At 56.0% G+C, this 24,067-nt stretch overlaps 1 protein-coding gene across 11 annotated transcripts in view; it reads left to right on the top strand.

The window, feature by feature from the left end:
• GAS7 (growth arrest specific 7) overlaps positions 1-24,067 on the top strand; it is a 222,100-nt gene that overhangs the window by 174,666 nt on the left and 23,367 nt on the right. For 10 of the 11 annotated variants that reach the window (XM_021067872.1, XM_021067879.1, XM_021067877.1 and 7 more), the window contains 5 exons: positions 10-95; positions 7,857-7,910; positions 15,949-16,038; positions 19,006-19,121; positions 21,831-21,905. In XM_021067872.1, coding sequence (XP_020923531.1) covers positions 10-95; positions 7,857-7,910; positions 15,949-16,038; positions 19,006-19,121; positions 21,831-21,905 — 421 coding nt within the window. The remainder of the gene's footprint in view (positions 1-9; positions 96-7,856; positions 7,911-15,948; positions 16,039-19,005; positions 19,122-21,830; positions 21,906-24,067) is intronic. The other variant, XM_013981322.2, reaches the window with a different exon arrangement.

Here is a 24,067-nt window from a genome sequence, read left to right as displayed (position 1 = left end):
TCCCCGCAGTGAATGGACACCACACGTCAGGGGCCCCGGCGCACCCTCCCGAGACTGCCCACATGAGTGTCCGAAAATCCACCGGCGATTCCCAGGTAAGGGGTCTCTTCCCCGCTTCCGGGAGGCAGGGGCCGCCGTTTGCGCAGCCCAGGGAGGTGTCTTCAGGATGGGGGCGCCACGGGGGTCCCAGTGGCTACAGCCCAGTTCTGCCCACCGCCCCCGCCCCAGGAGAAAGTGGTTGGTATCCGGGTTCTTGGTGTCTGGCTGGTATCTGGGTCCTTCCAGTGAACTGTGACTGGGGGGGCGCGTGGGCGAGTGTACTTTGTTGGTTTTTGTTAGACGTGGAGGGTGGTTTGGCTGAGGTGAGGGGGTCCTAACGCCGTTGGGGCCAAGGGTTCCATCCTGCTGTTGGGATTCCTAGTACTGCGTCCAGATTTCCCATGGCTTTAGGACGAGGGACGAGCCAGGCGGTGTTCTGTTCTGCACCCCTTTCCCGCTCCCGATTTGCCCAGGATGGAATTGAGAAAAACACCGTATCGCATTTAATAACCTAGCAGAGGGCCAGCTGTGCGGTAGAAGGACATGGAACGGTGCTTTAAGATCCCCCAAAGCGCTTTCTCATTGGTCATCTCAGTGACACTTGGCACGCCTGAGGGAGGTGGCAGGATGACCCCCTGTTACAGAGGACGTCACGGAGTCTCAGACCAGTTAAGTGACTCGCCCAGGGTGACACGATTACCAGGTGGCCAGACTGGACTTGAGGCCAAGTTCTTGCGGTGGCATTAAGCTGCGTTCGAGGAACTGAGGCCTGGCCTTGTGTGGCCCATCCGTGAATGGTCCTAACCTGCCCTTTCCAGGAGCTCAGAGCCAGGCCCCCATGGCGGTGGTGATGACATTGGTAACGATAGCGTCGTGTGGGCAGCCACGGTGGGGACTCTGACCCAGTCCCTGAGAGAAAGACCTTGTGGCCCGTGATGACCGTCGGCCCCCATGTGACCTCTGGCTTTAATGCCGGCAAGAGGGTTAATTCTCAAAAACCACTTACGATGTTGTCTTGGGAGGCTGAGTGTTGGGCTCGGGTCCGTTCAGTTAAAACTCCGGAGGGGAGTTGGGGCGTCTGTGTAGACCCAGGCCTCTTAGCTCCTGCTGGACTTGGGAATGTCCTGGCCTCCTGGTAGAAGGCGGGGTCTGACTCAGGAGGGCCCGGAGGTTCTCGGTTTTAACAGGTGACACTGAAGCTTGCTGCTGCGGGGACTGAGCCTTGGCAGTCAAGGCTGCAGGCGCAGCTGGTGCACGTGTGTGTCCCTTCAGCCCCTGCCCCCGGCACCCGGCACAGCCCCCCACGGCCTTCTCAGCACAGCCCCTGCCAGGCCGCTGGAAACGGGGCTCATCCGCCGCCTCCGCGCAGAGTGTTTGCTCAAGACGTCAGCCTCAGTTCCGCTGCGGTTTCCCAATAACTAGACAAGCTGGTCCCCGCTGGGCGCCGTCTGGAATGATATTGGAAACAACTCCCCCTTCCCGACTCCCTCATAACAGCCTTCCTTCCCTGAGAGAACGTGGCTCCCCCACCCTGAAGCACTAGGAAGTTGCTACTTAACTATTTAAAACAAAACCTCAGAGTTCCCGTCGTGGCTCAGCAGAAACAAATCTGACTAGGATTCATGAGGACTCAGGTTCAATCCCTGGCCTCGCTCAGTGGGTTAAGGATCTAGCGTTGCCATGAACTGTGGTGTAGGTTGCAGACGTGGCTCGGATCTGGCGTGTCTGTGGCTATGGTGTAGGCTAGCAGCTGTAGCTCCGATTCGACCCCTAGCCTGGGAACCTCCATATGCCGCAGGTGCGGCTCTCAAAAGACAATAATAAGAATAAGAATAATTTTAAAAAAATAAAACCAAACCTTCTCAGAAGCCCCTTGGACAGGGTGTGCCATAAGCCTTTGACCTAAGGATTTCCCTTCCAGCCTCTCTTCTTGGGGTCCATTCAGGGGTTCTGACCTGTGTGTGAGGCTGTTCACTTAAGTGTTATTTTCAGCCCTGCAACGTTGGACCCACCCTAATTGTCTAACGAGAGAGGATGGGTCCGATGGATTGTGGCATTGAGCATCCACATCCAGAAGGCAGCCATGAAGAAGCCTTCTGAAGAAGGTTGAATGATTCAGGACCGTGACAGTGAAAAGCAGAATGAAACGATACATCCAGCCAGTCTTCTGTGGGAAGAGGCAGTCTCTCCACACGTGAAGAAAGGTGACTGGAAGGAAAATAAACCAGAATGGCAGTGGTGCTTCTGTCTGCATCTAGGACCGTGGTTCTCAGTCAGGGGGCGTTGAGCAGTGTTGGGAAGGAGACATCTCGGTTGTCCCAGGTAAGGGGAGTGGGGGTGCTACTGGCATCTAGTCTGTCAGGGGCTGGGCTGTTACACGTCCCACGAGGCCCAGGACGGCCCCCACAGCAAGGAATTATCCCATCTGAAAAGACGACTGCGAGTTCCCTAGTGGCTCAGTGGGTTCAGGAGCTGGCATTGTCACTGCCGTGGCTCAGATTGCTGCATGGGTGTGACCCCTGGCCTGGGAACTTGCATATGCTGCAGGCACAGCCTCCCCCCGCAAAACCCACCAACAAACAAAAACAAAACAAAGGGAAAGAAAAGATGATTGGTGCTGATGTTGAGAACCATTTGTCTAAGGTGACTTTTCTTTTTTTTTTTTTTTTTTTTTTTTTTTTGTTTTTGTCTTTTTGCTATTTCTTTGGGTCGCTCCCGCGGCATATGGAGATTCCAAGGCTAGGGGTCCAGTCAGAGCTGTAGCCACCGGCCTAAACCAGAGCCACAGCAACACAGGATCCGAGCCTCGTCTGCAACCTACACCACAGCTCAAGGCAGCGCTGGATCCTTAACCCACTGAGCAAGGCTGGGGATTGAACATGCAACCTCATGGTTCCTCATCGGATTTGTTAACCACTGTGCCACGACAGGAACTCCGACTTTTACTTTCTTTGTGCTTTTAAGGATTTAAAAATTTTCCTTAAATGAGCCCATTTTACTTTTGTGGACAGCAGGTGCAGTGAGCCTTATAAAAGAAGGCGTTAGAGGCAGGGTACCTGCCTGAGGATGCAGGGGACATCGGCCCCAGAGACCCTGGCCGGGCAGCACGTCAGGACGGGTAGAACCCAGGGTCTTTTCGGATGATTATTGAGTGCATCTCGTGTCATCAGAGTAACAAGAGTAGGCAGTGCCAGACGTGGAGAGAGCAGATTCCCATTTGCCACTCATTCCCAGACCCGTAAGTTTCCGTGGTAGCCCTGGAGGCTGTGAAAGGTTTGTGATGTCGCGGAGCTGGCTGCCGGCAGAGGCGCCACAGACCATCCACCACAGGTTAAGAGGAGTTGGTGTGTATAGAGAGGGCTCCTGGCCCCAGCGTATATCCAGCGAACTTCAGCGTGTATAGTCCTTACTCCCCTTGTTCCAGGCTGTCAGCTATGATTAATGACAGTGATCAGCTAACATCGAACGAAAGAAAGAATGAGTGAGTGAAGGAATGCGTGAAGGCGTGGCCATTTGAGATGCAGGGTTGGGGGTGGGTAAAGCGGGTTGGTCAAACCCCCGTTGTGTTCTTTTTCTGCTCCCTGTCCTTCCTTGAGCCAACTCATCAGGAAGGTTAGAATGTTCATGGAGACCAGGAGTGTGTCTGTGCTGTCATGGACGCAACTGATGGCTGGGTGCCCAGCAACCCAGGGCGGGGAGTTGGGGGGAGCAGCAGCAGGAGGAGGGTGCCTGCCTCTCCTCCACCCCAGCTCTGGGAGACCTGGAGGGCTGGGCACAGGTGGTGGTGATCTGGTGCCACCCAGTGGAGATTTGCAGGCCTGCAGCCCAGGGGCAGCTGCCTGGGTGCCCGAGACTTGGGACCCATCTGATGGGTGTTGGGAGATCAAATGCCGAGGGTAGTCTTGGTGGCCTTGGCAGAAGCGTGTCCTAGCCTGTCCCCTGCCTGCCTGCCTGGGGCTTATGGTGGCGTGAACCCCTTCCGATCCCTGTGCACGTACCAGGAGGGCAAGGAACCTGAGCCCAGGTCCTTTTTGTCCCTTTCCACTGTTTTAATGTCCATGAGCCACCACCCCCCTGTCCCAGGAAGGCTGTCTTTAGACTCAGGAGAGAGAAAAGGGAATGCGACCAAGAGCTTGGAAACTTAAGGCACCTGTTGGAAAAGGTAATTTGAAATATAGAAAGAGGCGAGATTCTGAGAGCTCACTTACTTAACGCCCCCCCGCCCCAGTAAATAGCACATGTCCTATTGAGCATTTACTGCTTTGCCAGGTGCTGAGGCATAGACCAAGGTAGCCCTTGTCTTGATGGAGGTGAATAGCTGGGGCTGGAGAGAGACGTGAGCTAAATGATTATTTCATTTCGGCCCCAGTGATGGGGCTGGAGGGAGTGTGTGCTGTGAGGACCTGCCCAACTGGTGGTGGAAATGTCGGGTGGCTCCTTTAAGAAGAGCTAAGACTGGAAGGATGAGCAGAGGTTTAGCTTGGTAAAGAGGTGGGAGTAGGGGAACAGTATTCAGGTGGAGGGACTAGCATATGTGGATGCCCAGAGGCAGGAAGGAGAACAGTGATTTCAAAGAAGCCATCGAGGCTGAGGGAGGCTGTGGTTGCTAGACTAGTGGGTGTAAGGGGGGCAGAGGAGGAGGCTGGAGGAGTCCTTGATGCTTTTTGTGAGGAACTTGGGTTTTATCCCAACAGTGCTGGGAGCCTCTGAGAGGTTTCATCGTGGATTCCACCTGCTGAAGGTGTGGGGCCCAGATTCTTAAAAGGCAGGGCTGAGAAGACACGCAGAGCAGGGGCTTGCTAAATCAGCTGGGAATGACCCACGGCAACCAAGATTTTTAAAAAGAGGAGAAAACCCCTCTAGAATCGTAGGAAAAGGACATTTTTAAAAACAGTCTTGTGCTATGGACATTTGCAAACATTTATAACATAGGACCACGGACCAATCATTTAAGCTCAGTTATTCAGCCAGTCTGTTTTATTTGTACTCCTGTTCTCCTCTTCCTAACTCCCCACTGGATTCATTTAAAGCATATTCCCCACATATTATTTTAGCTGTAACTATTTCAGAATGTATGTCCAAGGATGAAGATGTAACCACAATACCATTAGCACACTTAAGAAAACATTAAGGAGTTCCCTTGTGGCACAGTGGGTTAAGGATCTAGCGTTGTCACTGTAGCCGCTCGGGTCACTACAGTGGTGTGAGTTTAGTCCCAGCCTGGGAACTTCACATGTCATGGGCATGGCCAAAAAACCCCCAACATTAATTCATTAATATATATATGAAATCCATGTCTAAACTCTTCACTTGTCCCCAGAGTATCTTTTGTAGCTGCTTTTCTCCCTGATTCAGGCACCAGTCATGTTTCACACACGGATACATCAATTTCTCCTCTTTAGGTTTTTTTTTTTCCCTTTTAAACAGTTTTATGAAGATGTAATTCACATAATGTAAAATTCACCTTTTTAAAAACATACAGTGCAGTGTTTTTTTAAAAATATATTTATTTATTTGGCCATACCCGGGTCATGCGGAAGTTCCCCGGCCAAGGATGGAACCCAAGCCACAGCAATGACACCACCAGGTCCTTAACCCACCGAGCCACCAGGGAACTCCAGCCTAGTAGTTTTTAGTGCAGTCATCCACCATCAAAATCAGTTTCAGAACAGTTTCATCACCCCTACAAGAATCCCCGTAAGCCTCAGGCTGCCACTAACCTGCTTGCCGTCTCTAGGTCCGCCTCTTCTGGACCTTTCACGTACGTGGGCCCTACCGCAGTGACCTTTGTGTGTGTCTGGCTTAGAACACTGTTCAGGGCCCGTTCATGTCCCCGTCTCCACACGTCACTGTCTTTCTGGCCAAACCATGTTCCATCGCAGGGATGTACCATTTCATCTCAGTGGCCGCTTTAGTCACTTTTCATCTCGATTGCGTTCCCTGCACATTTGCCTTTGTGTCTGTGCTCGCGCTGACGCTCTGGGGGAGGGGTCCAGGTCAGGTGTGTGGTCCAGGGACCTGTGTTCCTGGCGCGGCTGTTCCCTTTTGCTTGGGCTCAGGTTGTGCCGCTGGGGGCCTGTTGAGTACTCTTCCTGGTGGCCATCAGGGGACACGCTCCCCGTTCATCACTGCTTCTGATGTCAAGTTTGAGCTTTTAGGGAATCTGGTGAGCACAGAGTTCTCCTTGGCAGGGTCCGTTTTCCCATTTTAATGTGTCTGTAAGCCATGGGGCGATCGAGCCCCAAGTGCAGATCTGTTTCCTGACAACGTTGTCACTCAAAGCTTTGGGTGTTACCTGATGATGGTGGCCTTGAGTCGCCTTTGACATGGGAGTTTGCCAGTGGTGACTTTCAAATTCTTTTTTTTTTTTTTAATTTGACTTATTTTATATACATAATTCTTGTTTTAAAATATTATTTTCTGGAGTTCCCACTGTGGCATAGTGGGTTAAGAACCCGATGTAGTCTCCATGGGGATGCAGGTTCCATCCCCGGCCTCGCTCAGTGGGTTAAGGATCCGGCTTTGCTGAAAGCTGCAACTCAGGTCCTGCGTTGCTGTGGCTGCGGTGTAGGCCAGCAGCTGCAGCTCCGATTCGACCTCTAGCCTGGGAACCTCCATGTGCCGCAGGGGCAGCCATTATAGAAAAAAAGACATTATTTTCTTTCATGGTCTGTATCCCAGGAGATTGGACATAGTTGCCTGTGCTATACAGTAGGACCTTGTTTCTCCCTTCTAAATAAAGTAGTTTGCATCTATACATGTTTTATTGGCCTTCTTCTGTAAAGAAGCATGGCTCCCCCCCTCCATCTTCTGGAGTGAAACCTTTGAGGTCATCATTTGCATTATTTGCAGTCCTGCTCCCAGGTTTGGCTGGCGGGAGCGCCTTTGAGCTGGCGTCTGTGTCCCTTTCTCATATGACATCGTTTATGGAGTGCTTTCTTACCTCCAGAGGTCCCAGGTCCACCTGGCATTTGGAAGTGCCGTTTCTCCAAGGAGCTTGACGTCTAGCTCAGCACAGGCGTGGGCATCCATCCTGCTCAGGGACCCTGTTGAGTCCCTAGTGGAACTTCTGATCGTGGGACAACAAAGACCCAGAATTGACCCTCCTCTTTAGGGTTGTGGGCTGTTGGGACCAAGGTGATACTTTCAGCTGGCAACTCCTAGTTTTCCGGACCAGCACCATCCTAGGGCTGGGGTGAGCTGCTGAGACCCTCTGGGCTTGGTGGTCCTTGGAGGATGTTTTCTTGTGGGCAAAGGGAAGACGTAAAAAGGCAACCCAGAGTGTGATTGGACGCCAAAACACCCTCCCCGCTCTTGGGGTCGGGAGGGTGACAACTCACGCAGGTGGCTGAGCACGCCCAGTCCACACCTCACGTGTCTAGGACGTGATGCGTGAGACCTGGGGGATTCGGAATAAGATGTCATGTTCTGAATCCTCGGTGTCAGGAGGTGGTGGCCTGCCATCTGCCTTAACTCTCTGCTCCCGGGTAGATGCTGCAGGTTAAGGCAGCAAGCAGCCCGCAGAACCGCTCACCAGCAGAGGGCAGCTGAGGGGTTAACGCCCCCACCCCCGGCGGGGAGAAGCGGCAGCCCCGGTTTGGAGCCGTTTCTTCTCTAATTCGCCTTCGAGCCTGGACACAGGCGGCCCCTGCCTGGCCGGTCCCAGAATATGGTGACCGAGGGGTTAAGGAGCATCCCTGAACTTCCCCGTCTCCGCGGAGCTTCTAACCAGTCCCTCCGCCTTCGGGGAACCCAAATCAAAGAGGATGTCTAACATGGAGAACAGCTTTGACGATGTTTCTCGCCTCTCTCCCCAGAACCTGGGATCCTCGTCCCCCGGCAAGAGGCAGAGCAAGGAAAACACCATCACGGTAAGCGGCTCCGGGGGAGCGCGTGCGGGTCGGGCGCCAGGCAGGGGCTCTGGTCCACGGCAGCGGCGGGGCTGTTGCCATGGCAATGCGGACCGCGGAGGGGAAGCGATGCCCAGCCTGGAAATCTGGGAAGTTCCGAAGCGTGGATGTAGCCCAAGTTTTTTCCCCACTGTCCTTCTTCTGTTGTTTTCTTATCTCATTTTTCTCTCCGGGCAGGTGAGCGGAAGGCTGGGCTTGGAAAGCCACAGAAGCCATTTTTGCAGGGCAGGCAGGGGAAGGTTCGCGTGAAGGAGTGGGTTGGAGGGGGTGGACCGTGCGCTGAGCAAGTGACGTGACGTGTAAATTACAGCCGTGGCAGGGTGGCTTTTGTGCGGGGTAACTTCTAGAAGACATCGAAGTTAAAAGCAAGAGGAAGCGCCCTAAGAATAGAGTTCCTGGGAGTTCCAGATGGGGAAGCAGGCAGCCTCTACCTAGAGGGGCCAGGCAGCCTCCCAAGGCTCTTCCAGAAAGCCTGCTGAGGGAGTTCCCTGGTGGTCTAATGGTTAGGATTTGGTGCTTTCATCTGTGGCTCAAGCTCAATCCCCAATCTGGGAATCGAGATCCCACAATGTGCTGCCCACCCCACCCCCCGGAGATAAAAGCAGGAGAGAGTGCCTTTCCCAGGCTCATGCAGGCTGCACATCCTGCTTTGGAGGGGGGAAAAAAAAAGGTGATAGGCAAACAATGACAAAAACAGTCATCCTTGTTGCCACTGTATGTGCATTTATTTTGCACAGTAGGGCCTTTTTTTTTTTTTTTGGCCATACCCACGGTGTATGTTCCCAGGCTAGGGGTTGAATCGGAGCTGCAGCTGCCGGCCGGCACCACAGCCACAGCAATGTCAGATCCAAGCCGTGTCTGTGACCTACACTGCAGCTCACAGCAACACCAGATCCTTAACCCACTGATCGAGGCCAGGGATCGAACTGGCATCCTCAGGGATCCTAGTTGGGTTTGCTACCGCTGAGCCACAAGGGGACCTCCCACAGGAGGGTTCTCAGTGCCCGTTTCATTCTCCGCTCACTGCATCAGGGGCAGGCAATAGGACCGAGGTGCTGTGGTGACTGCACTGCCTCTGAAGCCAGGGTGTCGGGCACAGCCCCTCCCTGCAGGGCAGTGCTCCTGGGCACGTTTCTGCGCTTGTCTGTGTCTCTGTGTCCATGTCTGTGCAGCGGGGAGGCGGTGGGTGGGTGTGCCTTAGGAACGGTGTGAGGGCTAAGCGAGTCCATGCGTGGAAATCACAGAACAGCCTGGCACAGAGTAAGCACTCAGTTCCCACTCTGGTCACCCTGTTTATAGAGGCGGAAACGGAGGCCCGCAGGACCTCGCCCAAGGTCACCTGGCTCTAAGCTTCGGGATTTGAGGCCTGTGCTCCTAACTGCCAGCTGTGCCCCCGTGGAAGTGGTGGCATGGGCCTGAGGGTGGGACACCTGGGCCAGCGGCGGCTTCCTGGTTCCTGGAGCTGGTGGGCAGGGTGTGGGCAGGCCCTGGAGCAGAGCTCCTAAGGGTTCTGCCTCCACAATGAACCTCAGCCAGGGCACAGCCCGAGCTCCTAGAGTTCCCTGAAGTAGGGAGAGAGAGGGAAAAGCAAGTGTGAGCGGGAGCGAGCTAGCCTTGTAGAGGAAAAGGAAGAGAAACGACAAGGAGAAGCAGAGGGCTACACCTCCCTTTAGTGATGGGCCCAGCTCGCCAGCTGTGGCCGAGTCACCTGCTCTGGGCTGCCTTTCAGCCCCAGCGTGGGCTGGGCGTGGACATGGCCCTGGGTCTCCTGGCAACACAGCTGGTCCATCCCTGCCTCCCTGACTTCTGCCTCCTTCCTGCTGCCCTAAAGCCATGCTTCTCACCTGGTGACCTGCAGCCTTGAGTGGGCATCTGAAGCCTTGGGCACTTGTTTAAAACGCACGTTCGTCGGTGGAATCCTGACCTACAGTTGGTCTTTCTGGGGCCAGCGGGAGACTTTGCACTGTCACCAACAGCCTCCCAGAGGTTTTAAATAAACCCTCAAGACCTGGGGGCTTTTTTGCTGGGGAATCTGAGGAGGGGGAGGACTGGCCAAAGGGTGCAGAGTGAGTATGATCAGAGCCCTGAACTTAAACCTGGGTCTGAACCTGAGTCTGCGGCTGCCAGCCCAGGTGCCCCCCCTCATCTCCGCGCTGGAGATGGGCCTCCTTGCCAGCCGGTGGGGCTGAAGACTGCTGGACTGCTGCTCTTTCCCTTCCATGGAGCACTCGCTCTCCCCGTGCAGCCCCTTCCCCTGAGTCCTGGTCCTCTAGGGCTCGTGGTTTTCCCAGGAGGAGACGATGCATGGGGGCGGGGGCGGGGGGTGGGCAAGGCTGGGGCCCAGATGCCCCTCTCCCTGGCCTGTGGGGATGCAGCAGGCAAATGCTCATGCCATCTGACTCATTGAGCAGAACTTTGCCGGCCTGAGTAGCAACGGCTGGTGCATCCAGGTATCCAGGTCCAGCTCACAGAAGCAAGGACTGGGCCTGATTCTGCTGCTCAGCTCCCCTACCCAGGCCTGGAACAAGCTCTGAAGAGGCAGGCACGTGGGCTACTTGACAGCAGCAGGGCCTCGGGCAGGGCTGGCAGTGAGTGGGCTGCTTGATTGGGAGTGACGGGCGCTAATGGCAGTTCACAGCCCTCGGCACAAACAGGATGTGTCAGAATCTAGAGCATTCCGGAAAAGATGACAGGCAAGCCACTCAGCCACACTCCTGTCCTAGAAAGAGGAGTCTGGGGATGTGCGGGGCCCGGGTGGGAGCTTGGGGGCTGGATGTGCGTGCTTGGGGGGCATTTCTATTCTGCTTCCACAGGTCCTAGCTCGGGCTTTAGCCTCTGCCTCCCAGCTTAGCTCCCCACCAGGGGGAAAGTCAGGCCCCACTTGGCTGTGAAAGCACCTTCTCTTCTGTGCTGCAGGCGGCTGTCAGAGAGGAAGGCACGTAGCTGCAGTCTCTGCCTCTAGGGAGGCCTCCGGGCTGGGCCAGGGCTTGCTCAGGGCCACCTGGAGGCAGGCTCCTTGGGTGGGTTGCACTTGTGTTCAGTGGCTCTTGGGCAATGGCCAGGTGACTTAATGGTGACTGGAGCCCCCCTGAAGCCCCCCAAGAGAGTTTCCGGGGGCAGCTCATGGTTCTGGCTGCCTCTATGCAGGCTGGTCCTGGCAGAGTCTCAGCCGCTCAGTGAGGGGCAGAGGGATTGTTACTCCGTTTCCTGAGGGCTGGAGAGAGCAGAGTTGGAGCCAGAGTGCAGACCCTGCTGGTGGGGGATGGTGATCTCGGGGGGCAGGAGTGGGAGGGGCCCCTGGAACTCCCCCCCCCGAATAGTTCAGCGTGGGAGGCATCACCCCTCCCTACTTGAGCCCCCGCCTTGGGTGGGGACGTGGCAGATTTCCACCTAAGCGTGTTAGAAGGTAGTGTGATGTAGGTTAAGGGCTGGGTTGCCTGGCTTCTGACCCACAATACCCACAAGCTGTGTGATCTTGCATAAGTTGCTTAACCTCTCTGTGCCTCGGTTGCCTTATCTGTAAAATGGGATGACAGTCACCCTTGTCCTAGGCTGTCGTGAGGCGATACGTGTAAAGCGCTTTGGCACATCATTAGCCCTTAAGAGAGTGGGATGTGGTTCCTTAGGATGTGCCCTGTGTTTTCTGGGTGAGGATGGAATCGGGGCTCTTGCCATGCCTGTGGGGCCTCCTGAGGCCCAGACGGGCAGAGGTGACGTTAACCGCCCGGGAAGTATCTGTCACTCAGGACAGGCCGGGAAGCCCCACATGGCTGTTTCCGTGGGGAAAGGCCTCTCCCACTTTTTTCTCTGGCCCTTGGAGCCCACGGTCAGCCTGGGCTGTGTCTCTGCTTCCAGCCCTTCTGATCCAGGGGCCCGTGAGCCTTGACTGTGAGCTGTGGTCACAGAAGCACAGAGCAGTGCTCAGAGTGGTGGCCCAGCAATTGGGGAACCAGCTCTGGAACCCGCATTGCCACTTTGTAGCTGCACTGATAGTGTGCCAAGAACTTAACCTCTCAGGGCTCAGGCTCCTCACCCCCGCATGAGCTTGGACCAGGCCCCTGCACGTAAACATTTCAGCTCTTGATGGCCTGGCCGCTGGCAAACCCCACTGCTCCCACTGCCCCGCTCCGCTGCCTCAGCCCCCCTCTCCCGGAATCGGCTGTTTCCCATCTCCGTGGGTGGAAACCCTCCTGCCGGCCCAGGCCAGTCAACTCTGAGCTCCCCGGAGAAGGAAGCGTGTCAGGTGGGATGTCCCCGTTCCAAGGGCCGGTCCCACGGGTCGGAGCATGGTTACCGCCTCCCTGGCCTCTCCCCGCAGACGCCAGCAGCCTAAGCCCTAGCTAGGACAACCCCAGATACCTCCAAGTGACCAAAGGTCCCCAGCGAGGGGGCGGGGTTAGGGAGCAACGTCACGCCCACTCGGCAGTTAGGGAGGTAACGACGTCATGGAACGCTGCTCTGCTGGGCCTTTTCTAGGCTGCTCTGAGCCACTAGCACAGCTCTCAGTCCTGGGCCTGACTCCCTCCAGTGGCCTTCAGGCTCCAGAGGGGGGCGCTCACCCCCCGAGCATCCCAGCCCGCGGGGCCCCCCTGACCGAGCCCAGCCGTTGTTGTGCCGTCGGCCCCCAGCCCTTTTCCTGCCAGCGGTGCTCTTTTCACCTCCCACCCCCACCTGCCTGGATTCTACCTCCCTAGCTAAATATCACTTCCTCCAAGATTCCTCCCCCGAATTGCTGGCCCTTCCTGTCACCCCCCGACACCTCCTGCTCACCCGAGAGGTAGATTTTACCCCAAAGGGGTGCAATGAGTTATTTACTTGTTTGCCTTCCTCGTTAGGCTGTAAAACCGTCCTAGGCAGTGACGACACCATCTATCTGCAGCCTCCATTCCTGGTCTCCAGAAGCATTTATAGCGCCCACTGCGTGGCTGTGCGGGGCCGGGTACTAGGGAAGCGGCGAGGAGGAGGTGGGCTTCTTCCCCTCCTGGGACAGACTGACTGGCAAAGGGAGATGCTGAATGAGCAGCCCCGAGAAATAGAAACGTGCGTGTGCAAAGTGCCGGAAAGGTCTAGCCTAGGGCGCAGTACCAAGTAGCCAGTCAACAAACACTTGCGTGGACTGTGGACCGTCAGGTGTTCCACTGAACGGCATCGTGGGGCGGGTGAGGGCTTGAGCGCTGCCGTCCACCCTGTCTGGGTGCAAATACTTCTATGATCCTAAGTGGCTCAAACGAGGCCAGCGGAACCCAGCCTGTTGGGTTGCTGGGAGAATGAGGCGAAAATGCACAGTAAGGAGGCGCGCCAAGCTCTTGCAGGAAATCTAGGAATCCTGTGAGTTTTCCGAGGGCCTCCCACCATGGGGCCGGTGAGGTGCAGTTCTCGAGATGCCCACCAGGGGGCGCAGGGCTCTGCGAGGTCTCAGGGACATTGCTGTGGGGTCGCTGGGCCCGAGAAATCTCAAAACCAGAGTTGACCGGGGTCAGGCCTGCTGGGGTCACTGGCCAGTCGGTCTGAGGACTGTCTGTCCCTCCTCAGACAATGGCAGAAGCCACAAGAGGGTTGGGAACTTACCCTCCCCCGGCACCGCTCCCCCAGCCCGGCTAGCTCTCCTTCAGTGGTGGGTCAAGGGCCATTTGTGGGCCCCCTCTGCCACCCCCACCCGCCAGCTCCTAGACCCGGACAGGGTTCTCTAGAAGACCTTCATACCTGCTTTTGAGTGCCTTCAGCCTCCTATATCCATGACTTCATGCCCAGGATAGTGTCACAGTTTATTAAATTCATTAAATTTGCTTGAAATTTTCATAGACTCCGTTGTAAGCAAAATGAAGAGGGGCTGCCATCATCATTATCTGCTGCAGCACAAATAGCTGGGATGCGAAATAAGGAATATGTGAAACCTTGGAACCCAGCCCTGAGTTCCTGGGGGAGACTCGCCTCTGGATACGCACTGGGGCCTCAGCCGAGAGGGAGGTTGCCTGAGCTGGGCACTGAGAGGCTGGCTCCTGAGGCCAGTGACACCCCAGGTGGCTGTAGGTACAGGATCTGGGGGGACCCTCACCACGGGTCCTTCCCGCCCCTGCTCCTTCCTCCCCTGTCATGCTTCCCCACAGAGTGGGGCTCAGACGTCCCTCTCTGGGAGGAGGGGCTCTTTCCTTGGCTGAGAGGAGGGGACTGCAAGTGGGGCCGGTGCCCAGAGAGCTGGGGAAGGGGCCTAGATTTACTTCCCACCGCCCCCGAGCCCCTGAACCAGAGGCCATGCTGGGGGGCCCTGACTCAGCTGGCAGAGGGGTTGGTTTGGCCCACACGGTGTTGATGCTATTAACACTGAATTAATTGCCAGCATTTAAGCATTGAGATACTTCACATGCAAATCCTGATTCTCCGCTGCTCTCCAGTCATCCCATTAAACCCACAACCCTGGACTCCTCCTCTGGGCCTGACAGCCCCTAGACAGGTCTTCACAGACTGCGGGGCAGACACTGGTCACCCTGTCCCCAAGCCGTCGTTTCCACCGCCTGCGGCATCTCACCTGTGTGCACGGCCGCCTGGCCTTGGAGTCCATGGCTTTTGTTTAAAGCCTCGGGGTTTGTCTGCAGTGTTCTCGCCTTGAGCATCTGATGGCTCCTACTTGGGCTGGGGCTGTGATGAGGCTTCAAGACTCCCAGGGCTCAGGCCTTGGCTTCCCGAGGCCTCGTGGCTCCCAAAACCAATCAGCCAGCTCCTTGGGAGTGATCTGGGGCCGAAAGCAGCATCAGTGGGGTCAGAGGCAAAGCCACCTCTGCTGAGCGGGGCAAGCCCAGGCACCATGCACAGGGCACCGGCAGGAAAGTCAGACGGAGCGCAGGAACCTGCACTGCCCATGCCTGGGCCTGGGCCTGGGCCAGCCCCAGGCACATACCCTGGACTATAATTTACACTCGATGGGGTTGTTGGATGCAAATTATTATACGCAGGATGGCTAAACAACAAGAAGCCACTGTGCAGCCCAGGGCACTCTCTTAAGTATCCTGTGAGAAACCGTAACGGAAAAGAATATGAAAAAGAATGTTTGTAGATGCTGAACTGAGTGCCTTTGCCGTGCAGCCGAAATTGACACAACTCCATGGGAATAAAACAAGAAAATAAACTAACTCTCTCTGTTCATAGACTATCAGGAGATAAAATTCGCAGGTTAATGTCTCACCCTGGACTTCAATTCCTTTTCCTGGTAGCTGATGATGTCATCAGTTTCTAGAAAGTTCCAAACGGGTATCTATGCCTTCCTCCTTTTTTTCTTTTGTTTTTTTACACCGAGGTGGGAAACAGCAGATATTCTTCTGCGCCTTGCCTCCTCTCTACCCACTGTACCCCACCACACCGTCCTTACGGAGGAACGGTCCTGCAGCATCTTTCTCCACACATACGGTTCCCATAGATGTGTCTCTCATACTGTGGAGCCCTTCCCCCTGCTGATGGGTGGTGGGGTTGAGCTGCAGCCTTTTTGCGAACAGTGCTGAAAAGCCCTCTAGGTAGGTCACTGTCCCCTTGTGCAGCTGGCTACAGGGTAGAATCCTACCAGTGCAGCTGCTGGATGGAAGGTTCTGGACATTGGCGGTGTTGCCGGCTCCTGCTGCACTGCTCTCTGGGGAGGGGGTGACTGCTGGTCACCTCTTTTTGGACATGCCAGCTCGTGGAGTACCCCATGACCCCGTGTGTATGCCTCATCAAGCTGGCCCTGTAGGGAGGCCTATTTGTTTGTTTGTTTTTCACTTTCGGTCACCCCACGGCATATGGAGTTCCCAGGCCAGGGGTCAGAACCTAAGCTGCAGCTCTGGCGACACCAGACTGTGCTGGGCTGGCAATCGAACCTGCATCCCAGCGCTCCCAAGATGCCGCCGATCCCGTCGCGCCACAGCGGGAACGCCAGGAGGCCTCTTCAGTGCCAAGTCCTGGGACCAAAGCTGGCCCGGCTTCTCCCAGCCCTCCAGTCAAGCCATGTTCTCTCCTCTTCTGTGCCCTCCAGATAAACTGCGTGACGTTCCCTCACCCAGACACGATGCCTGAGCAGCAGCTGCTGAAACCAACCGAGTGGAGCTACTGTGACTACTTCTGGGTAAGTGCTGCCTCAGTTTCCCCTGTGCTGTGGCCCCAGGGGACCAGGAGTGGACACACGGGGGGCGGGGGAGCCTTGAGCTCAAAGCAGAGCGACCTCATGGGCGAAACCTAACAGGCTGGCCGTCGATTAAGCACCTGAGGCGGAAACTAAAGACCCACTTGGAGTCTAGATCATTCCCTCAATCTCAGAGCGTCCTCAGGGCTTTGATTCCTGGCAATGTGGAAACCCCAGCCAGGGTGCAGGGAAGCTGGAGGGTCACCTTGCTCGGTGGTGGCAGGGGACCAGAATCAGCTCCATTAAGAGAACCTGGGCATCAGACCAGCTCTGTTGCTCTTGACGGTGACCTTGGATAAGGGCTTCTCCTCCTGGACGGCCTCACTGTTTCCATCAACGTCACGAGGCGCTCGGGCACAGGGGTCTGGAGGGAGCCCAGCTCTAATAACTCTGCGGGTCCAGAGCTTTTGCATATTGTGTCATGGGTACCGAGTTTCAGTTTTGCAAGATGAGAAGCTTCTGGAGAGGGATGAGGTGGCGATGGTTGCTCAGCAGTGTGAATGGACTTAGTGCCACAGAACTGAGCACTTAAAAATGGTTAAGCTGGCAGTTCCTGTTGTGGCTTGGCAGGTTAGGAATCCGACCAGTATCCATGAGGATGTGGGTTCAATCCCTGACCTTGCTCAGTAAGTTAAGGATCTAGCATTGCCATGAACTGCGGCCTAGGTCACAGATGTGGCTCAGATCGGGTGTGGCTGTGGCGTAGGCCTGCAGTTGCAGCTCCAATTTGACCCCTAGCTTGGGAACTTCCTTGTGCTGCAGGTGTAGCCACTGGGGGGGGAGGTTAAAGTGGCAATTTTTATGTGTATTTTTCCAAAATTTAAGAAATGTCTTTTGACAAGCGTGGAGTCCTTTTCCTAGGAAACTCTGGAAATAGCCCCGGACATGTGTGTTTTAAAGCTGATAGTAACTTTTAAAATGAAATCACCCCATTCTGGAATCAGATAGTGACCTAAAAAACAAACAGAAAAACACAAAACAACAACAGCAAAAAACCCACTTTTGCAAAGGCCCTAAGGAGCCAGAAATAAACAAAATAAAAGCTTCCTTTTTAAACCCCTGTGCAGAATGGATTAACTACCCTGTTTTATATTTGCTCACCACATATTAGACAGAAGCCCGTTTTTCTTCCCATCACATGGCTCGAGCTTTAGAAAGTAGCCGAAGATTCCTACTGCCCCGCCTGTATTGGGTCCAGACCTTCTGAGGCCGCAATCATAGAAAGGGCTGGCTTTGGACATAGAAAGACCCGGCTGGGGGCGGGGGTGAGCAGGGGTCAGAGTGCACGGGGCTTCAGAGGCCTGCTACGTGTGCTGGGTCTTATCCTGTCTGCAGCAGGGAGGGGTTGGGGGCTTCTAAGCAGAAGTAGGATGTGGTCGGTTAGGAGTGCATCGTGCAGGGCTGTGTCAGCAGGAGGGCCCGTGAGCGGGCGGGTGGGGGGCCGGGGAAGACGGTGGCGGCGGCTGCGCGGGTGGAGAGAGGGAGGGTTTGGAGGCCTCCTCCATAGAGAGGGGTGCAGGGGATAGCGTGTGGGGGAGACCAGCTCAAGCCCCAGGACTGGGCACCCTGGAGCCAGACAGAGGTCAGCATGTGGGGTGTTGTGGGGGGCACGGGGGGCCGGCGGAGTGGGTGACTCTGTTGCTGGTTGGCACCATCCAGCTCCCACCGTGACCCACGCTCCCGGGGCTCTGATCCTCCAGGGTGTTATCTCCCTTCTAGAAATTTCTCTGCTCACCCAGGCCTTCAAGCCCACCGCTTTGGGCTGGTTTTCCCAGGGTGGACACACCACTTGCCGCATCCATCCTCGGGGAGGCAGTTTGGGGCTTGGGGTTTTGGCTCCTTTCTCTTTGGCCTTTTCTTCAAGCTGTAGCATTCCTACAGCGGAGCGCACGCATCTTCAGTGTCCTTGCAGTGACTTCTCCATGGCCAGGGCAGCCCCAGTGTGACGGGGCAGGCGAAACAAAACAGAAAGCAACTAACTTCGAAATGTTACAAGTAGTTGCTTGCAAAATGAATTGAGTAACAACTTCCCATCTCATTGACCTGGTCCTGTTTCCTGAGTCCTGAGGTTTCTTTAAAAGTAACCAAAGTTTTGGAATTCCCTGGTGGCCTAGCAGTTAAGGATCCAGCATTGTCACTGCAGTGGCATGGGTTCAGTCCCTGGCCCGGGAACTTCCACATGCCATAGGCACAGCCGGAAAAAAAAAAAAAAAAAAAGTAGCTAATGTTAGGTACGATCTATCAAGGTGTTCGCTGACCACAGCTGTGCCCTTTCCGGGTCATTTATCTTGAGGGGACCATGCGAGGTGGTGCCATTATTTGCCTGGTTTCATAGAAAGGCAGGCAGCTCAGGTTGGGAATGAGGGGACTTGCCTGGGGTTCCCAACTGGGATGCCAGCCCTGGAAGCCTCTGCCCCTTTTCTGCCCTGGCTGCCTTTCAATCTGCTTTCTCCCCAGAAGTTGCTAAGATTTCTTATGATATGACTGGAGGAGGTCCCTGCCCAGCCAGTGCAAGAGAAGATGGGCTGGCTCCGGGCTGGGGTCACCTGTCCCCACGGCTTCTCCCTGTCCCAGCTCAGTCCAGGTGCCAAGACTCCCTAGGGGCCCAGCCCCAGCCGCCACCTGTGCATTTGGCCACCGGCCTTCCTTCTCTTCTTTCCCAGGTCGGGGGGTTGAGAGGCATGGACACGGGGCGGCCGCAGTGGCCAGGCCTTACGCATCAGGGAGCACGTGGAAGTGGGGCCACCAGGAGAGGCATGAGGTGGGGGCAGCCAACTCTTCCACCCTCTGTCCTTGCTCTCGGGCTGAGGTTGGCACACTGGGGTCCCTGCTGGCGTCTGTCTTCCTTGCACTCCATTCTCCCAGCTTCAGACGTCGGCGTGACCTCAACGCTCATGCTTCTCTTCCCAGGCTGATAAGAAGGACCCCCAAGGCAACGGCACCGTGGCCGGGTTCGAGCTGCTGCTGCAGAAGCAGCTGAAGGGCAAACAGATGCAGAAGGAAATGTCGGAATTCGTCCGGGAAAGGTAAGGCCCGGGCCGCCCAGCTCCGGCGGCGGCAGCACCCGCAGGGAAGTGAGCCGTGGGGGAGCCCTGCCAGCCAGCGCTAATGGGAGCCCAAGACAAGAGTCACAGACCTGTGGCCCTCGGACAGGCCCTTGAGTGTTTTTAAAGATTTGCACCAACAGTAGACAAAATGGTGGCTTTGACATTAAAATCTGCATATCTAGCTCTGCATCCCTCATGCGACACCTGGGTGGAGCTCAGGAGCAGCTGCCTCGTGCAGGGAGCCTGTGTTTCCAGTTTGCCACGGTCCCCACCGCTCCCTAGTGTCTCCCCACACAGGTTGCTTGGCTCCTTTGCTTACCTATGCCCCGGCCCTCATGCGAAGCTCTATTTCTTCTCGGAACAAAAGAAGAGACTGTTACCTTTCTGTTCATCGTTGAGCTAAAACTGTATCCCAGTCCTGGACCCACAGACACCACTCCTCCCCGCCCCACCCCGGCCCTTCCCTTCCCTGCCTTCACGGAGGGAGAGTCACGTAAGGTCTTTATGATGAGGGCATGAATTATAATGCTGGTTTGCCTGAGTACAGGTGAGGAGGCAGTGACTTCAGCCTTTGGACGTGGGGAGAGCCACCGAGAGAAGTTCCTTCTCCAGCTCCCCGTCCTCAGCCCCTTCAGGTTCTGAGACCATTAAGCTACACACACACACACACACACACATGCATGCACGTAGCCCAGCAGGTGTGCGTGCACACCACACACACACACACACACACACACACAGCCTCACCTCCATCAGGAATTTCTAGGGCACACTGGAAATATTTACAGTCAATGGCCATAGGGTTTTTTAAATGCCTTTTTAGAATCAGCAACAATAATCCAGTAACAATCCTATGGCATTTGAAAGCAACTATTTTCCTCTGGAGGAAAAGCACCTGTGTTCTCTCGGTAAAAATCACATCTTTATTTTATGACCCATTAAACTGCTAGGAGATTGAGGTTACCTAGCTCAGGTGTGAGAAGACAATAGGCTAAAACAGGCCAAGAGGGAAAGGGCTGTTGAAGCAGGGCTTGAGCCCCCGGAGGGCTCATACTTTGCTGACGATGCGGTGTTAACAAAGAAGTGGAATCTTCGGTGTGAGAACGCGGGTCTTTCCCTGGGGGAGGTGGAGCCTGGGACGTTACTCAGCCCACCTGGGATGTTGCAGGGAGGACCTCTCAGAGCCGGCAGGGCTGGGGGCTGAGGTGCAGAGAGAGCGTGCTGGGCGGGCGGGCGGGACAGGGGGCGGACGTCCGGGGAGCCACGTGGCCTCAGGTTAGGGGAGCGGTGCTGGCGCCAGGTCTGGAGGGGATGGGTCTCGCACCCATGCATGCACTTGGCGTTCACGAGGATGGGCCTTGGAGGTGTGAGGCTAAGGGTGTGACACGGTTAGATCTACTTTTTTGTTTTGTTTTGGTTTGGGTTTTTTTTTTGGTCTTTTCTAGGGCCGCACCCGCAGCATATGGAGGTTCCCAGGCCAGGGGTCCAATCGGAGCTGTAGCCGCCGGCCTACACCACAGCCACTGCAACATGGGATCCGAGCCACGTCTGTGACCTATACCGCAGCTCATGACAACGCCGGATCCTTAACCCACCGATCAAGGCCAGGGATCGAACCCGCAACCTCATGGTTCCTAGTCAGATTCGTTAACCGCTGAGCCACAACGGGAACTCCTAGATCTGCTTTCTCGAGAGCTCTCCTGGCCTTGGGCTGGAGGCAGCAGGCCCGCCGTCCAGGTCCTCCCGGGGAGGGGAGGCCATGGAGGCAGGAGGTCGGCTCGAGAGGACGTGGAGATGGCGGAGGAGGCGGTGAACACAGAGCCGCGAGAGGAGGCACGAGACGGTGGGTCTCCCGGTCCTGAATCGGGAAAAATGATCATGACTCAGGGCACCAGCTCTGTGTGCTCACACTTGCTGCACCAGCGCGGGAGCAGCAGGAAGCTGCTTTGGGGCCTTTCCGTTTGCCGAGCCTTCCTGAGGCTGCAGCGCCCTGGCCGGCCCTGGCCGTCACAGCACAGCTCCTCGGGGGACCGCTTAGGCGGTGACAGATACCTTGATAGCGTGTTTTACATGGAGGGGCCAGATGCTAGAGAGCCCTCCCCGGAGAGCTGCCTTGAAAGTGTGTCAAGGGCCTGCCTGCTGGAAGCGAAATCCGAGGCAGCTTCCCTCTCGGAGAAGTGGGGTCTGCTGGGCGCCGCGGTTTCCATGGCAATGCTTGTAGCCTTGTAGGTTTGCCCGTTGGAGGCACTGGGGGCTGGGTGGCCGCAGAGAAGTGTTCTCTCCCTGCTCCTGGGGGGCGACACCACCTCGCAGGGTCTCACCCCCGAGCACTGGGGCTGGAAGGGAGAGGGGGACAGCAGTGGCCCATCACGATTCCATCTGTTCATTGATGCTGTGTCCTGTGTCCTGTGTCCTGCCCTGGGCCAGGAGCCATGCGAGTGACAGCTCCTCATGCGCGATGCTGAGGACAAAGGGGGCATGTCCCACTTTGCAGAGGGGGAGACAGGTTCAGAGGGTGTCGTTCATTCATTCATTCAATTCATATTGACGAAGCCCCTGCTGTGTGTCAGACAGACAGACAAGAGCCACGTACCTGCAGCGCTCGTGGGCTGATAAGTGGCAGGGCTGCAAGTTCGACTCGCAGTCGAGCACAGAGGAGCTGACGTGTGGGGTTTTCTCCCTCGGCAGGATAAAGATCGAAGAAGAATATGCAAAGAACTTGGCTAAGCTCTCGCAGAACTCTTTGGCTGCACAGGAGGAAGGGTGAGTAGCGGGGTCAGTGATGGGGGCGGGGAGGGGACTCAGGACGGGGGATCCCGTTCCACCCATCACTGAGCATGGCTGTGAGCCCCTTCGATGGGGAGGTCTCCACAGACCTGGCTGAAGGTGGGCGCCCCTGGTCAAGGTGAGCATTCACGGCTCCAGCTGGGCAGCCATGACTCCAGTGGGCATCCCCCCTCAAGGTTGGCACTTGCACATTATCTGCGCTCTGGTGGCCAAGATCCTCCTGGAAGGTGCTGGAGTATGTCAGGACCCCCTGCCCTGTCCCCTAGGACTCCTGCCTCCCGACGCCCAACCCTGCTTCCGCCCAGGGCAGGCTGGATTCCACCCCCCGCCCAGTGTGTAGAATCCTCTCTGTGGTCCTGAGATCCCAGCTGCCCTCCTCTCCAGTTGTGACAATCCAGACCGCCTTGAGTGGGACCTGGGCCGGGGGGCTCAGCCCCACTTTCCCAGCCACAGAAGGATCCATAGTTGGGGAGAGATTGCAGCTTCTCTGCTCCGTCTGTTAACAGAGAGTTTCAGCGGCTGGCGGGAATGCCAAGTGGCGCAACCACTGTGGAAACCAGTTTGGCGTTGCCTCAACAAACTAAACATAGAATTACTGTGTGACCCAGTAGTTTCACTCCTAGATTTATATGCAAAGAACTGAAAGCAGATATTCAAATGTACATACGTGCGTGTTCACAACAGCATGATTCACTGTAGCAAGAAGGCGGAACAACCCAAATGTCCATCAAAGAGCGAATGCGGTCGGTCCACACGGAATGTGTGACTATACGGTGTCATGTTCTTCAGCCATAAAAAGAAATGAACTCCTGATCCAGGCGACTCTGTGGATGACCCTCAAAAGCACTTTGCTCAGTGAACAAAGCGAGACACAGAGGTTGCCTGTTGTGTGATTCTTTTTGTGTGAAATGTCCAGAAGAGACAAATCCATAGAGACCGAATGAAGCTTGGTAGGTGCCAGGGGCTGGGGAGAAGGAGGGCTGGGATTCACCGTGGAATGGGTCTGAGGTTTCCTTTGGGGGTGCGTGTTCATCTGCTCCAGCTGCTGTAACAGAATCCCATAAACTGGGGGCTTGAGCCACAGAAATGCCATCCGTCGCAGTTACGGAGGCTGGAAGTCCAAGATCAGGGACTTGGTTGGTGCCCAGGGAAAGCACACTCCTTACGTGGCAGGTGGCTTTTTCTCAGGGAGGAGTGAGAAGGAGCTCTTGGGGTCTCTTTTTTAAGGTCACAAATCCTGTGTGATCAGGGCCTCACTCTTAGGACCTCACTGAACCCAACTACTTCCTTCAAGGCCCCTTCCGCACGTATCAGCCCCACTGTGGGTTAGAGCTTCAGCCTGCGAGTGTGGGGAACACCAACTCTCAGTCCAGCTGTTTGGGAACTAGATGGAGGTGGTGAATGTACCACATGCGTGTTCTCTTTAAAGTGGTTCATTTTGTGTTATGTGAATTTCACCTCAGTAATGACACAGACGCAGCGTCTCAGGAGGTTAGAGTTGAAAGGTCCGCCAAGGTCCCCCGTCTGGTCTGACCTTCTTCTGGCGCAGGCCCTGTTGGAATCCCTCCTACGGGGGACGCGAGCCCCTGGGGACAGGGGACAGCCTGTCGTGCGGTGGCTGTGGCCATCAGAAGCCGCGATGTTGAACAAGCCCCCTCTGCCAGCCTGGCTCGAATCCTTCAGGGAAGGGGGCTTTACCAACCACACGTGGCTTTGATGGGCCTCAGCGGGAGCTCACTGTGCAGCCTAGAGGCCATCTTCGCATAGTTTGCACTGACCCGGGGTGGCCCTGCCCAGCCTGCGTCTCTATAACAGGGACATGCACGAGGTGGCCTCCAGCCTCCTGCTTGGTGCCCTGGGTGTGAGACTGTGGCAGGAAGGGGTTGCTGGAGAGATGTGCCCCTCTGGCCTGGGAAGGGGCTTTCCTAAGCATCCCCATGCCTCGCCGTGCGGTGTTGCTCCGGAACCTTCCAGCTTCCACCTCCTCAGCCTGGGCTGCTGCCAGGAACACTCCATCCTGCCAGCACGCACAGCACGTGCTCCCAGCTCCCGAGTCAGGCCCCCACCACCACGCCGTGCACACTCGAAGCTACAAACACGCGGGACCCGCCGCCCGCTCACGTTCACCTGCTGGCACT

Source organism: Sus scrofa, chromosome 12 (genome assembly GCF_000003025.6).
Source record: "Sus scrofa isolate TJ Tabasco breed Duroc chromosome 12, Sscrofa11.1, whole genome shotgun sequence".
NCBI classification, from domain to species: domain Eukaryota; kingdom Metazoa; phylum Chordata; class Mammalia; order Artiodactyla; family Suidae; genus Sus; species Sus scrofa.
This window is presented reverse-complemented; position numbering and strand designations above follow the sequence as displayed.